Source organism: Mustela nigripes, chromosome 8 (assembly GCF_022355385.1).
Source record: "Mustela nigripes isolate SB6536 chromosome 8, MUSNIG.SB6536, whole genome shotgun sequence".
Lineage (NCBI taxonomy): Eukaryota > Metazoa > Chordata > Mammalia > Carnivora > Mustelidae > Mustela > Mustela nigripes.
Window position 1 is genome coordinate 16,407,450 of NC_081564.1, and position 14,089 is coordinate 16,421,538.

At 52.2% G+C, this 14,089-nt stretch overlaps 1 protein-coding gene across 2 annotated transcripts in view; it reads left to right on the forward strand.

Annotated features, from left to right (window-relative positions):
- The window catches only part of HNF1A (HNF1 homeobox A), a 19,650-nt gene extending 5,566 nt beyond the window's left edge, over window positions 1–14,084 (forward strand). Inside the window, exons 2-10 of one of the 2 annotated variants that reach the window (XM_059408601.1) lie at window positions 1,931–2,130; window positions 6,110–6,296; window positions 6,756–6,997; window positions 7,827–7,984; window positions 8,124–8,325; window positions 9,052–9,243; window positions 10,427–10,548; window positions 10,636–10,780; window positions 12,529–14,084. In XM_059408601.1, coding sequence (XP_059264584.1) covers window positions 1,931–2,130; window positions 6,110–6,296; window positions 6,756–6,997; window positions 7,827–7,984; window positions 8,124–8,325; window positions 9,052–9,243; window positions 10,427–10,548; window positions 10,636–10,780; window positions 12,529–12,656 — 1,576 coding nt within the window. In that variant the 3' untranslated portion in view covers window positions 12,657–14,084. Of the gene's footprint in view, window positions 1–1,930; window positions 2,131–6,109; window positions 6,297–6,755; window positions 6,998–7,826; window positions 7,985–8,123; window positions 8,326–9,051; window positions 9,244–10,426; window positions 10,781–12,528 lie in introns of both variants that reach the window. The other variant, XM_059408600.1, reaches the window with a different exon arrangement.
- Window positions 14,085–14,089: the final 5 nt, after the last annotated feature.

Genomic DNA, 14,089 nt, shown 5'->3' on the forward strand with positions numbered 1-14,089 from the left:
ACAGAGCGGAGAGGCGCTACGGGGTGGGCTTCAGAGTGCTGGGGGTTTGTTTGCTTTCTGTTTTTTTCACAGTTGAGTTTTAAATGTTCTATATGCATGTATCGCCTATTGTCTAACATTATATTACATTATTTGAAAAGCACAGAAAAGCAGCAGAGGACGCTGTCCCTCTGCCCCTGTCCCCAGCACCGCATTCCCGTCTGGAGTCCGTGGATGTCGCTAGTCTCTTCTGTGTTCTGGGATCTCACGCAGACCCAAGCAAACACGCTGGACTCTTTTTTGTGCCATTTCAGATTTTACAGCAACAGCATAGCAGAGCCAGACTCTCTCCCATCTTGGGGGGGCCGGCGGGGCTTCCTCAGGGCGTGTTTATGGGAGCATCCACTTGAAGCACCGCCAGCAGTACCCTTTCTGCCGGACATGCAGCTCATTTCCGCTATTTTGCTGTGGCAAGCAACACAGCAACGAGCAGTGCTCTACATGGGCCACTCGTCACACAGGCAGATGTTGGAAAGCTCAAATTCTTAGAGGCAAAGTGCTCAGTCAAAGAGGAGAGGACCTCAGGCTTTGGAGCCACACAGAGCTGGGGTCAAACCCCAGCTCTGCCCATTTCCAGCACTGCTGCACTCAGCTGTTTTTCTTTGCCCGTATTTGTAACACAAGCTCCGGAGAGGAGGGTTGGAACGGAACAGCAGAGGGAGAGAATCAGACACCCTACCCCCACTCCGCACAGCGGGCAGCAGACGGGAACATGAATCGTGGGTGGTTGCAGGTCCCTTGAGTCTCTTGGTGAGAGAGACTTAGCCCACAGAGTGAGATTCAGGGGCTCAAACGCACACAATATATGTATTTTTTGCAGGGAGGCTCTGAATACCAATCGGTAACTCCTTCATCAGGAACTACTCCCCCAGCCCCCACCATGCTGTGGGGAAACTGGCCAGGGCACAGTCTAGGTTTTAGTATTGATTATCAGAAGGTGGGTTTTGTTGTTGTTGTTTGTTTTGTTTTGAAAGATTTTGTTTATTTATTTGACAGAAAGAGAGAGATCACAAGTAGGCAGAGAGGCAGGCAGAGAGAGAGGGGCAAGCAGGCTCCCTGCCGAGCAGAGAGCCCGATGTGGGGCTCGATCCCAGGACCCTGGGATTATGAATTGAGCTGAAGGCAGAGGCTCAACCTCCTGAGCCACCCAGGGGTCCTTCAGAAGGTGTTTTGACTTTCTGTGATTTTTACCTGATAGGCTGACTCAGAACGGAATCCCTTCAGGCGCGAGGGGACTCTGCAGGGCTGGCTCTGGGACCTTGGGCAAAAGATAGAACGCAAGCCCTGTTAGCCTCAGTGGCCCTAGCTATAACGTGAGAGAATCATGTTTCTCTCCTTGTTTTCAGACCCATTTTTTCCCCAGGAGGTCTCCTTCAACCGTCCATACATCCATCCCCCTAATAACCCACCCATCTACCCTCCGGTTCACTCATTCCCCCCCATCCTGTTTACCCGACCTCCACCCACGCACCCTTCATTCACTCCTGCATTCACCACGGGCATACGTCCTGCCAGGTCGAGTTTCGGGGCTGAGAATTGGACGGCTCCTGCCCTCACAGTGTGTACAGCTCTCTCACAGTGGATAAGACATAACCACAGATAACATTTCTAGGTAGGATGGGGGGAGGATCTTTAAAGGAGGCATAAAGGTGAGGGCCTTCTCTCTCTGGCTCGTACAGCTTCCGGCAGGAGTCTGTTCGTATCTCCACCTCTGTCCCTATGACCCGTCATGAGTGCCCTTACCTTGCTGTCCTGGAGTCTGAGTGTAGGTCTGGGGCTCCGCACCTCCTTCGGTCCACAATCCCCACTCTTAGGGCTGACGGAACCCCCAGCCCTGCCTGCACCCCTGCACCCCCATACTGAGCAGGCTCTGTCCTTGTCCTCCTCCTAGGGAGGACCCGTGGCGCGTGGCCAAGATGGTCAAGTCCTACCTGCAGCAGCACAACATCCCACAGAGGGAGGTGGTCGACACCACCGGCCTCAACCAGTCGCACCTGTCCCAGCACCTGAACAAGGGCACCCCCATGAAGACGCAGAAGCGAGCCGCCTTGTACACCTGGTACGTCCGCAAGCAGCGAGAGGTGGCCCAGCGTAAGTAATGAGCACAGCCCCGTCCTCCCTGGCAGGACCCGGGACTCTTTGCCGCTTGGGGGTGGGGGCCGGGAGCTTCTGTGTTACCGGGACTGGGCAGCTGAGAAGAAGTCAGCAGGATTCACTGGGCACATATGACTTGTTCTGCACAAGGCGCTCTGGGGGAGGGGGTAGGCTGGTCCCGGGAATCTGAGGATGGATGAATTGAGTCCCTGTCTTCTAGGAGCTCTGCGTAGAATAGATCGTTACGATGCAACGAGACATATTTTACAATACGATAAAAACAACAGTAACAGCAAGGGTTTATGGAGTGATCACCATACGCCAGGCCCAGGGAGCATAGTACTACATAAAGATTTTCAAGATATTAAGCTGACAGAGGACCAGAGAGTAATCTGTTCTTCCACAGGGAGGCGAGGGCATCAGGAAGGACCACACCAGAAGGAGAACTTTCAGACTAAGTCTTGAAGTCTGAGTGAGATGTTGGCCCGCGAAGACACAGGGAAAGGTGTTTTGGGCAGAAGGAGTGGCCCGAGTAAAGGCTCAGAGACAAGGTGTATGCTCGGGAAGATCAGCCACACTGTTGTTCAGGGAATGCTGCGTTTCCTTACTCAGATATCACACTCCACAAAATCCCAAGTGCACTCGTACTTTTGAGCCTATGTGTAAAAAACTTTTAAAAAAAGATTTTACTTATTTATTTGTCAGAGAGAGAGAGACCGCGAGCGAGTGAGCAAGCGCACAAGCAAGGGGAGAGGCAGGCAGAGGAAGAGGGAGCAGCAGGCTCCCCAAGGAGCAGAGAGCCAGATATGGGACTTGATCCCAAGACTCTGGGATCATGACCTGAGCTGAAGGCAGATGCTTAACCAACTGAGCCACCCAGGTGTCCCTAAAAAAAAATTTTTTTTAAATTTCTTTTATTAATTACCCACATTTTTAAAAAAGGGTACTACATATTAGTTTTAAAAAATAGGGGAAAATAAAGAGTTTACAATAAAAATTAGGTGTCCTCCTAATGGACATTCCTGGTCTCATGCATCCTTCCAGAGATATTTTATGCATATACTACACAATATGTAATGTATAATAATATATAATACACACATACATACATATATATTTTTCTTTTTTTCCCCCTGTGCTCTTTGAAGAGCTGCTGGCTATTATTATTTGGAGGCACTGTTATTTGTTTAACTGACTCCCTACCAAAGACTTTTAGACTTTTAGGGTTTTTCCAACATGCTGCTATAACCAACTGCTTCAAAGAAGACGTGCTTACACAAGACTCTGTCTGTGGAAGTAATTCCTAGGAGTGGGATTCTGGGTGAGGGAGTATGTACTTGAAAATCTTTGATAGATATTCCCATAGCTCCTTATGAAGACATGGTGACAATTTGCATGTATGGAAATTTAAAAAATCAACTATTTGCTCCCATGCTTCCTAAACATTTATTAAAATGTTAAAAGTCCTCAAATTCACATATTAATTTGCTCACTCATTTAATATTCACTTATTTATTTACTTATTTATCTATTTTTTACAAGGTGAAAAGTTTTTTCAAGCTGGAAAGTTTATTAAAGTGAAAAGTACACTCTCAAGATAGGAGAGCAGGTGAGCTCAGGAGAGAGAGAGAGCGGGGCGCCTGAGTGGCTCAGTGGGTTAAAGCCTCTGCCTCAGCTCAGGTCATGATCCCAGGGTTCTGGGATCGAGCTCCACATCAGGCTCTCTGCTCAGTAGGGAGCCTGCTTCCTCCTCTCTCTCTGCCTGCCTCTCTGCCTACTTGTGATCTCTGTCTGTCAAAAAAACAAATAAAATCTTAAAAAAAAAAGAGAGAGATAGAGAAAGAGAGCAAGCTATACTTCATTTAATATTTATTTATTTATTTTAAATTTTTAAATTAAAAAAAAAAAGATTTTATTTATTTATTTGACAGACAGAGATCACAAGTAGGCAGAGAGGCAGGCAGAGAGAGAGGAGGAAGCAGAGCAGGGAGGAAGCTCCCTGCTGAGCAGAGAGCCCGATTCGGGGCTTGATCCCAGGACTCTGGGATCATGACCTGAGCCGAAGGCAGAGGCTTTAACCCACTGAACCACCCAAGTGCCCCTTATTTATCCTTTTTAAAAGATTTTATTTTTAAGTCCTCTCCATACCCAACATGGGGCTCGAACTCACAATCCTGAGATCAAGAGTCACACATTCCACTGACCGAGTCAGCCAGGTGTCCCACCTCAGTTTATATCTATTGAGTATCTACTATTTACCATTTTTGTTGAACAAAAAAACCCACAACTTTTTAAAGCTGTGATGATCATTTATATAACTTATTTTTTAAAACGATGATATTGGTAGGGGTACCTGGGTGGTTCAGGTGGTTAAGCATCTGACTCTTGACTTTGGCTCAGGTCACGATCTAGAGGTCACGAGATCGAGCCCCTTGTCAGGCTCCGCACTGGGCGTGGGACCTACTTAACATCCTTTTTTTCTCCCTCTGCCCAACCCTCCCCAAACTATGATATTGGTTTTATCAAGGGGCTGATTAAAACATTTAAGTTAGTTGGGGTGTCAGGGTGGATCAGTCAGTTAAGTGTCCGACTCATGTTTTCAGCTCAGGTCCTGATCTCAGGGTCCTGGGATCAAGCCCCAGTGAGAAGTCTGCTTGGGATTTCCCCGTGCCCCTCCCCCTGCTTGCACACGCTCTCTCCCTCTCTCTCTAAAATAAATAAATGAATAAAATCTTAAACTGAAAATACCAAAAAGTTAGGTTAATTAGGTTAAGTAACATTAGGTTACTTTACATTAGGTTATTGAACATTTACTGAGCAACCACTATGGTAAAATTTTAATATATCCTTACAAAAATGATCACTGATTCCTTATTTGTGCAGAAATAGCAACACATACTGATGCCCTAGGACCCAGTGTTCCTGACACCTGTACCCAACAGGGGCATCCTTTGGGTCTCAGGTGGCTGGAATTGTATATGACGTACTTTGAAGGCACTATCACTAAGTGTTTTTAGAAAACAAGCATGGCTTTAATTTACCCTTCTTAGCAGGTAAAACTTTAACATAACAAACTCTTTTTTTAAAAAAGATTTTATTTATTTATTTGATAGAGACACAGTGAGAGAGGGAGCACAGGCAGGGGGAGTGGGAGAGGGAGAAGCAGGCTTCCCACCTAGCAGGGAGCCTGATGCAGGGCTCGAACCCAGGACCCCGGGATCATGACCTGAGCTGAAGGCAGACAGATGCTTAACGACTGAGCCACCTAGGCCCCCACACATAACAAACTCTTAATTTAGGACAAGTGTAGACCTTCTGGGCAGGCAGTACAGAGGAATCTAGTTTACCCCAGACCCAGTTTTCCCTATTATTAACACGAGTAGGGGACATTTGGGACGATTAACAAACCAGCACTGTCACACTATCGTTAAAGTCCATACTTACTTTATTGTTCAGAGTGCCTCAGCTGTCCCCTAATGTCTTTCTCATCCAGGGTCCCATCCACTTGGATGGTGAAGGCACAGCGTCTGCCCTCCCTGACTCACTCTCCCTGCCTCCCCTCCCCCAAAGATGGCTTTGCATTTATCCATTCTAGTCTCTCGGTTCCTTGCTCAGGGAGAATCTAAGCATTTCCATTAAGTTGGAACCAGCTGATGAGGGCTGGCTGGGTCTCCCCTTTCCTGGCTAACACTTGCATGTTAAGTGTGATTTCCAGATCTGAGGAGTTTAAAATAGCTCTGAATCTACTCAATCTACTGTGCAAGGGTTGATTAGTGATGTCTGCCTGGGGCACGGGTTGAGACAGGTGGCACGCGTGCTGTTTGTTATCACTGGATTGGATTTTTACATTCTAGCTGTAAGCTCCCTTGGCTCAAGATCTTAGGAATGAGAAAGAATCAGAAGTGTGGTTGGAGGAATTGAGGTGGCCAGGTGGGAGTGGCCAGCACCCTGCTTATGGCTGTGTGTGTGCCTACAGAGTTCACCCACGCAGGGCAAGGTGGGCTGATTGAAGAGCCCACAGGTGACGAGCTGCCAACCAAGAAGGGGCGGAGGAACCGTTTCAAGTGGGGTCCGGCCTCCCAGCAGATCCTGTTCCAGGCCTACGAGAGGCAAAAGAACCCCAGCAAGGAGGAGAGAGAGGCATTGGTGGAGGAGTGCAACAGGTAGGATGTCTGGTGGGTCGGCAGGGCTGGCTCGGTTTGGGCTGGGGCAGGGCGGGGGAGAGATTGGGGGAGGGTGGCTCTGAGTTCTGAGGCTCCCCGGTCCTTGAGCGCTCTTGCTGTTGGCCCAGGAGCACTCAGATCCCGCTCAGTGTCTGGAACCTAGCTCCATTCCTAGCACCCACTCCCCACCCATCCTAGCAGTCCTTGAGGGGTTGCTATTTCATTCACCCTCATTATGACCCTATGGCTATTTTGCTCACTTATGAATGGAGATACTAAGAGAGGTTAAGACCCTTGCTTAGGGTCACATAGCAGCCCTGGGATTAGAACCCAGATCTGCCAGCTCTCAATACTAAGGGAGAAGCCTACATCTTGGGACTCTCTCCCCTACCTCCAGCCTCAGGAGAGGAGGGTTCCTCTGAGCCTAGCCTGGAGGCTCACGAGTGGCCATTTCTGCAGGGCGGAGTGCATCCAGAGGGGGGTGTCCCCATCGCAGGCCCAGGGACTGGGCTCCAACCTCGTCACGGAGGTGCGCGTCTACAACTGGTTTGCCAATCGGCGCAAGGAAGAAGCTTTCCGTCACAAGCTGGCCATGGACACATACAGTGGGCCGCCCCCAGGGCCAGGCCCGGGCCCCACACTGCCTGCCCACAGTTCCCCGGGCTTGCCCCCACCTGCCCTCTCCCCCAGTAAGGTCCACGGTGAGTGCTTTGTGTGCGGGGGCATGAAATAGTGGGTAGAGGGGACAGATGGCAGGCTGGTGAGCTAGGGAGCACCACACCAGCGGCAATAACCACCCAAACCCCTTCGCACTTCAACTTGGTTCCTTATCACCCCCCTCTACTCGTTACCCTCCATCCTCTATCTGGTCCCCTCCTACCCACCCCAGTGACCAGACCATGCCATTCGATCTGGCTGAACTTGACTCGGGTCACTTTCATTCAGGTCATTCATTTAAGATCAACTCAACTCAATTCCTTTCAGTTCAGTTCAATTCGATTCAATTCCGTTCTGTTTAACTCACTATAATCCAACTGAGTTCCCTTCTATTCCACTCCGTCCAGCTAAATATAATCCAGGGAAATTAAGTTAATTTTGTACAGCTCAGTTCAGTTCAATCCAATTTGATTTGATCTGGTTCGGTTCAACTCCAACATGCTCAATCTACTTCAATCTATTTTGGGTTCAGTTCAACCAGATTCCAGTTCATTGAACTAATTCCGGTTCCTTCTATTAAACTCTATTCACCGCAGTTTCAGTTCATCAATTTCCGTTCATTTTGACCCAAATGTCTTTCATTGCACACCTCCTGCCTATCACGCATAGCTCCGGCCCACGGGGGCCATAGAGCTAGTGAGATGCAGGTCTTGCCTTCGGGGAGTTGGAAGCAGCCAGCCCAGGACCTGGCAGGGGGAGGTTCAAGTGAGGTTTGTTGGCTGCACACAGAAAGATGGGGGGAGTCAGTAATTAGGGCAGTTTGGAGCAATGAAGGCCACGGAGGTGGGGTGCTGATGCTGGCTGCGGCTCCAGTTCCAGGTGTGCGCTATGGACAGCCAGCAACCAGCGAGGGGGCGGAAGTGCCCTCAAGCAGCGGTGGTCCCTTGGTGACAGTGTCTGCTTCCCTGCACCAAGTGTCCCCCACGGGCCTGGAGCCCAGCCACAGCCTGCTGAGCACCGATGCCAAACTGGTGAGTGTCCCCACACCCCACGGGGAGGAAGACCCGTCCAGACCCATCTTCCACCTTCCCCTGGCTGGGAGATTCTGGAGTGGTCCCCAGGGAGACAGTGTGGGGCCTCACTCAGGCTCAGCTTGGTTTCCCCTCTAAGGTCTCAGCTACTGGGGGTCCCCTGCCCCCTGTCAGCACCCTGACAGCCCTGCACAGCTTGGAGCAGACCTCCCCAGGCCTCAACCAACAGCCCCAGAATCTCATCATGGCGTCACTTCCTGGGGTCATGGCCATTGGGCCTGGTGAGCCTGCCTCCCTGGCCCCCACATTCACCAACACGGGTGCCTCCACCCTGGTTATTGGTAAGTTGGTGGGCATGGGGGGGCACCCGGGTGGGAGGGCTCACAGGGACCCCACAGGATCCAGAAGCCAGAGGAGCCACTGGGACTCATTCATTCATTCATAGACTTACCGAGTACATGTGATCTTGCCAGGCACAGTGCCACCTGAGTGACACATAAGGGAGCCAAACAGACCAAAATCGCAATGACTCCGGGTGGGGAGGCAGACAGCACACACAGTACAACATTATATAGTGTCTCGGAAGGCAAAATGTCTTTGGGAAAACTGGGCACAGAAAAGGAGATCAAAATCTTGTAGGTTTTGGGGTGTTTTTTGTTTGGTTAGTTTTCTTAAGCCCAGAAAGACTTTCTTTGCAAGAACCATAATACTGAGGCTGAATATATTTGACAGGGAGCTACCGGGAGAGGGGGACAGAGTTAAGCTGCAGGGCCTATGCACTGCTGTGGAACCCCAGGTCTCCGGGGAACCTAACTGGTCACACCCCCTGCCCATAAGATGAATTAGAGGCTCAGAGGCGGGGAGTGGCTTGCTAAGACCATGTAATTTAGCGCCAGGTCCTAGTGAAGCTGTCTCCTGGTCGCCTTTCCCCTTCCTCCCCCGCCCCACTGGCTCTGGAGGGAGGGACAGTGTCCGGGGGTCAGTGCTGGGCCAGTGGAGGCAGTGGAGGCAGTGAAGGCCATGGAGGCAGTAGGAGGCCAGGCTAACTCCTGTTCCTCCCGCTGCAGGCCTGGCCTCCACTCAGGCACAGAGTGTACCAGTCATCAACAGCATGGGCAGCAGTCTCACCACCCTGCAGCCCGTCCAGTTCTCCCAGCCGCTGCACCCTTCCTACCAGCAGCCACTCATGCCCCCCATGCAGAGCCACGTGGCCCAGAGCCCCTTCATGGCTACTATGGCCCAGCTGCAGAGCCCCCACGGTAAGCACACCGAGAACCATGCTGGGGGAAGTGGTGGGAGAGGCCAGGTGTCTACGAGCAGATGAGGCGACAGGGCGGCTTAGCAGCTTGTGTGTGTGTGTATGTTGGGGGGCACATGCTTTGGTGTGTGTTTTGGTAACGAGGTGGCCTGCAGGGGTTCAGATGCGTGTCTGGGGGCCTGAATATGTGTCAGGGTGTGAATGAGCATTGGTCGTGTGTGCACACGAGTTTCTGTGAGTGAGTGTGCATGTGGGTGTCTATCGGTGTTTGTGGATGCACACCCATGTGTAGGAGAAAGGTCTGAGTCCTCTCTCTGAAACGCGCAGGGCCACATGTATCTCAGAACTCAGTACTTCTCTGACTTTAGAAAGGAGACACAGAGTGTCCACCATACATACCACCACACTCCCGGGAGGCCTTGGGGCAATGTCCTGTCTTCTAAGCCCTGTGACTTCTGCAGAAGGGAGAAAGCCACCAGCGGGTTAACAAAGACTTAACAGAACCTCCCATTGGGTTCGGGTCAGAGTTTGCCACCAGATGAGCTCAACTGATGGCTTTACAAAAACCTGTTGGTTTTCAGAACTTTCTGGAATTTGGAACTAGGGATAAGGGCCTGTGGGCCTGTGTCTCTGTGTGGGTTTGGTTGAGGGCACATACTCGTGTGTGTATGGTTTCATCTGAGTCAATGTGAGAATATGTAGTTCAAGTGCTTTTCTGCTGGTGTCTCTGTGCCTAGTCATGGGGCCAGGCTGTAGGCGGAACTCTGGGTTACATTTTGGAGAGGTGTCCTGGAGGTGGAGTGATGCTGCCCCCCGCTCTGCTGACCCCCTAAGGGGGCTGCCAGCCTTCCCCACCACGGCCTGTACTTAGTACAGCTGCACTGTGCCTCCTACTGCCCTTCACACTTGTCGTCCCTGGGTGGTGGGTGTGGGTTGAGGGTTCTGGGCCTCCCCAACCTTCCACCAAGCCAGTCTCTGCAGGGTCTTGTAGTTGGGGAAAGGATCTAGCCCCTCAGTTTTGGAAATCTTTCCTGAGTCCTTAACCACTGCTCCATTGGGCCATTTACCAGGCCCCATGCCCCACTTCCCCCAGAGCTCCCAGCTTTGAGGCCCCCTTCAGAGGGGTCTAGTGTGGCCCAGGGTGCCACGTATTTATCCTCCTCTCTCTTCTCCCTCCTGGCCAGCACTCTACAGCCACAAGCCTGAGGTGGCCCAGTACACCCACACAGGCCTGCTTCCGCAGACCATGCTCATCACCGACACCACCAACCTAAGCGCCCTGGCCAGCCTCACGCCCACCAAGCAGGTAAGGCTCAGGCCCTCCTGGCCCCTTGCTCAGGCCCCTCCCAGAGGGCACCTCTGCGGGGCTCAGGAGGCTGCTGTGTTCCCCCAGGTCTTCGCCTCGGACACCGAGGCCTCCAGTGAGTCCGGGCTGCATACGCCAGCGTCTCAGACCACCACCATCCACATCCCCAGCCAGGACCCCGCTGGCATCCAGCACCTGCAGCCAGCCCACCGGCTCAGTGCCAGCCCCACCGGTGAGCAGCCTTTCCCTGCTCCCTCAGCTGGGGAGGAAGGTGTATGCAGCAAAGGGGAGGGCACCCTGTGCTCCCCTGAAGTGAGCCAAGAGGGGTATGAAACCACAGGAAAATGGGCGTATCTTACGTGACTATCACACTGACTCAGTTGAGGAAAGAGATTAAGTAATCGCAAGAGACAGTAGAGGGTACTAAGGAGCAGAACGCTGGGCGTGCCGTGGACCAGAAGCAGCTCATGGGCGTGCTGGTTGGGCTCAGGGCTTGGCACTGTTTGAGTATGTTGCCCACTTTTTAAAAATTAGCTTTCACAAAGAAATCGTGGTTTCTGGCTTTTCTTGGAAAATTGGGAGACTCGTGTTCCCACGTAGCAACGATAGAGTGTGGGCTCTCCAGGTCGTCACATCCCCCTTGACCCATTCACTTCCATCTCCGATGCCCGACGTCTGCAATAATGAACAGTGGGCACTTGGGAGTCAGGCTGCTGGGCTCTGGGGCCATGGGTCATCACTTGCTAAGTGTGTGACTGTGGGCGGCCGCTCCTCCTCTGGGGGCCTCAGGTTCCCCCATCCAGTCCTTGTGGCTGCACTGACAGGTACTCAGGGCTCCATGGGTCAGGCTCCATGCTTTATCCACCGGGCACGAGTCATCATCCCCATTTTACAAATGAGAAGCACCGCTCAGGAGGTGAAGGACTTGGCCTTGCCTCTGACACTGCCTAGGTGGCAGGGCCAGGATTTGCATCTGGGTCCAAAATCAAAGCCCATTCTCTTAGCCACCGGATTTAGTCAGGGTTCTGGTGAGACACAGAACCAAGAGGAATACAGCTGGGCCCTGAATGACCCGGGGTTTGAACAGCACGGGTCCACTTATACGCCAGTTTTTTTTCAGTATAGCACAGAATGGTAAATGTCCTTTCTCTTCCTTACAATGTTCTTGATAACTTTTTCTTTTCTCTAGTTTACTTTGTTTTAAGAATACGGTATATAATATCTAGAGGGTACAAGATATGTGCTGATGGTTGTTCAGGTTATTGGTACAGCTCTGGGTCAACAGTAGGCTGTCAGTAATTCAGTTTTTGGGGAGTCAAAGGTCAGTTGCATATCTATGACTGTGCAGGTGGTCAGTGGCCCTAGCTCCCTCCACACTATTTGAGGTTCAAAGACATATGTACACATATATTTAAGTAACTGGTTCACATGCCTGTGGGACTGGCCGTTGGGAATCTGTAGGGCAGGCCAGCAGGCTGGCAAGAGAGACAGGAGTCCGTGCTGCAGTCTTGAGGCAGGATTCCTTTTTCTCTAGGAAACCTCAGCTTTGGCTCCTAAAGCTTTCAACTGATTACATGAGACCCACTCATGTCATCAAGAGAAATCTCCGTCACTTCCACGCAATGGATTATAGGTGTTAGCCACAGTTACAAAACATCACCACTGCAACACTTCAATGTTTGGCTCGGTGACTGTATCGTAGCCTAGCAACTAACCACACCATCTCACCAGGGCTTCTCAAATGTTTCCACTAAAATGTCCGGAGGTGGCCACTCCCTGGGGGGCCCCAGAGACTGGTTGGGGGTTGATGAGACCCAAGCACAGAGGTTTAGTTTTGGGGTCTGGTTATCTGCAGCAGTTCAGAAGGTGGTGAGGCCCCATGTCCTCTGTGCCAAGTGCCCCTTGGGATGGGGAATGGGTGGGCGAGGTGGGTTCAGGAAGGGCTTGGCCGGCAGCCAGCTGTCTCACTTGCCCCTGCAGTGTCCTCCAGCAGCCTGGTGCTGTACCAGAGCTCCGACTCCAACAATGGCCACAGCCACCTGCTGCCATCCAACCACAGTGTCATCGAGACCTTCATTTCCACGCAGATGGCTTCGTCCTCCCAGTAACCATGGCGACCGCCTCCCAGGGGCTGGGCCCTGCCTGGAGCCTGCAAGGCCTGCTTGGGGGGTGATAGGGACATCTGTGCCTGTGAAACTTTCACTGCCACAGGACAGCAGTGTGCCCTGGAAAACTGTGCCTTGGTCCCTACTTTGCTCTGTCAGCGTCAGAAGGGGTTCCAGGGTTCCCTGACCCCAGGAGGGCTAATTCCGTCCACAAGAGGGGACTGTGGAGAGCTGGGAAGCAGAGCAAGACACAGGAGGGACTGTTCCTGATGCTCAGGGTCAAATCTGTCACTTGGAACAGAAGGGGGCAGCCTTTGGACTCTGGTGCCCCCAGCCTGTACCTGTGGAGAGCCCTGGAACTCCCAAGGGAACCACACTTCTCAGAACATGAGGCTGTGCAGCTGTGACTCACTGAGCTCCGAGAAGCTTAGGGTCAATGTGGCCCCACTCTGTCTTCTGTGTCCCGATCAGTCCCCTCACCCTGCTCCCCTTCCAGCTGTAGGCTCACATGCCCATTTGTACCAACCCAGTCCCCCAATCACATGAGCTTTCCCCAAGTGGCTACTCTGATGTCCACCGCCGGGAGAGCTCAAGCTAGCAGTGAAAGCATGCACAGCTCTCCAGCTTCTCTTCTCCTGGACCATCCCTCTCCCTGGCCTCCAAGATAGCCAGTTTTCTTGGCTGTTCTTTCCCTTGGGTATTACACCTTCTAATGCCAGCCTGGCATCTTGCCTCTATGGGAAAGTCCCCCTCCGGGTTAGGAAGTCATCCCTGCCCCATGGGAGCCTTGCGATTGCGCCTGGTGCTGTCAGGATTCTGGTCTGTGGGGCCCTGCAGCACCTCCCTGGTTTGGGGGAGAAGCCGCTAAGCTCGGAGGGCACCAACGCCTGAGCACGTGGCAGAGCTGAGGTGCCCAGAGGGAGGAGGGGAAGGTCTAGGCAGTTCACAGCCACACCCAGGAGCCTGAGGTCCCGAGTGCCACCAGGAGAGGCAAGGCAGCTGTGTAAACCCAGGGCCCCATGACCCGCTCCCCCTGGGGCTGCCACCCCTCACCTGGCCTTGCAGATAGCTCCCACCCTGGGACTGAGGACAGGGCCAGGGAAGAACCAGTGCCCCCTGCAGCTTGTAGCTAGCTAAGGGCGAACCTGTACATTTATTTAACTTTTAGTAAAGGAAATGAGGAACGGAGTAGAGGAAATGAGTACCGGAAACTTCTTGCTTGTCCACACATTGCCCACATGGGGTTGGGCGGGCAGAGGGAGGTGGAGGTGGGCCAGGGGCCTGAGGGGAGATGGGTCAGCGCACACACTCTCATGTCCCACCTCTGTCTCGCTCTGCGGAAGCTTAAAGGCAAAGCCAGAATTTCACCTTAACCCTGGGCTGCTCCTCTTCCCTGTGGAACACTCCTGGTGTGTGAAATCCCACTTACGAGTGCT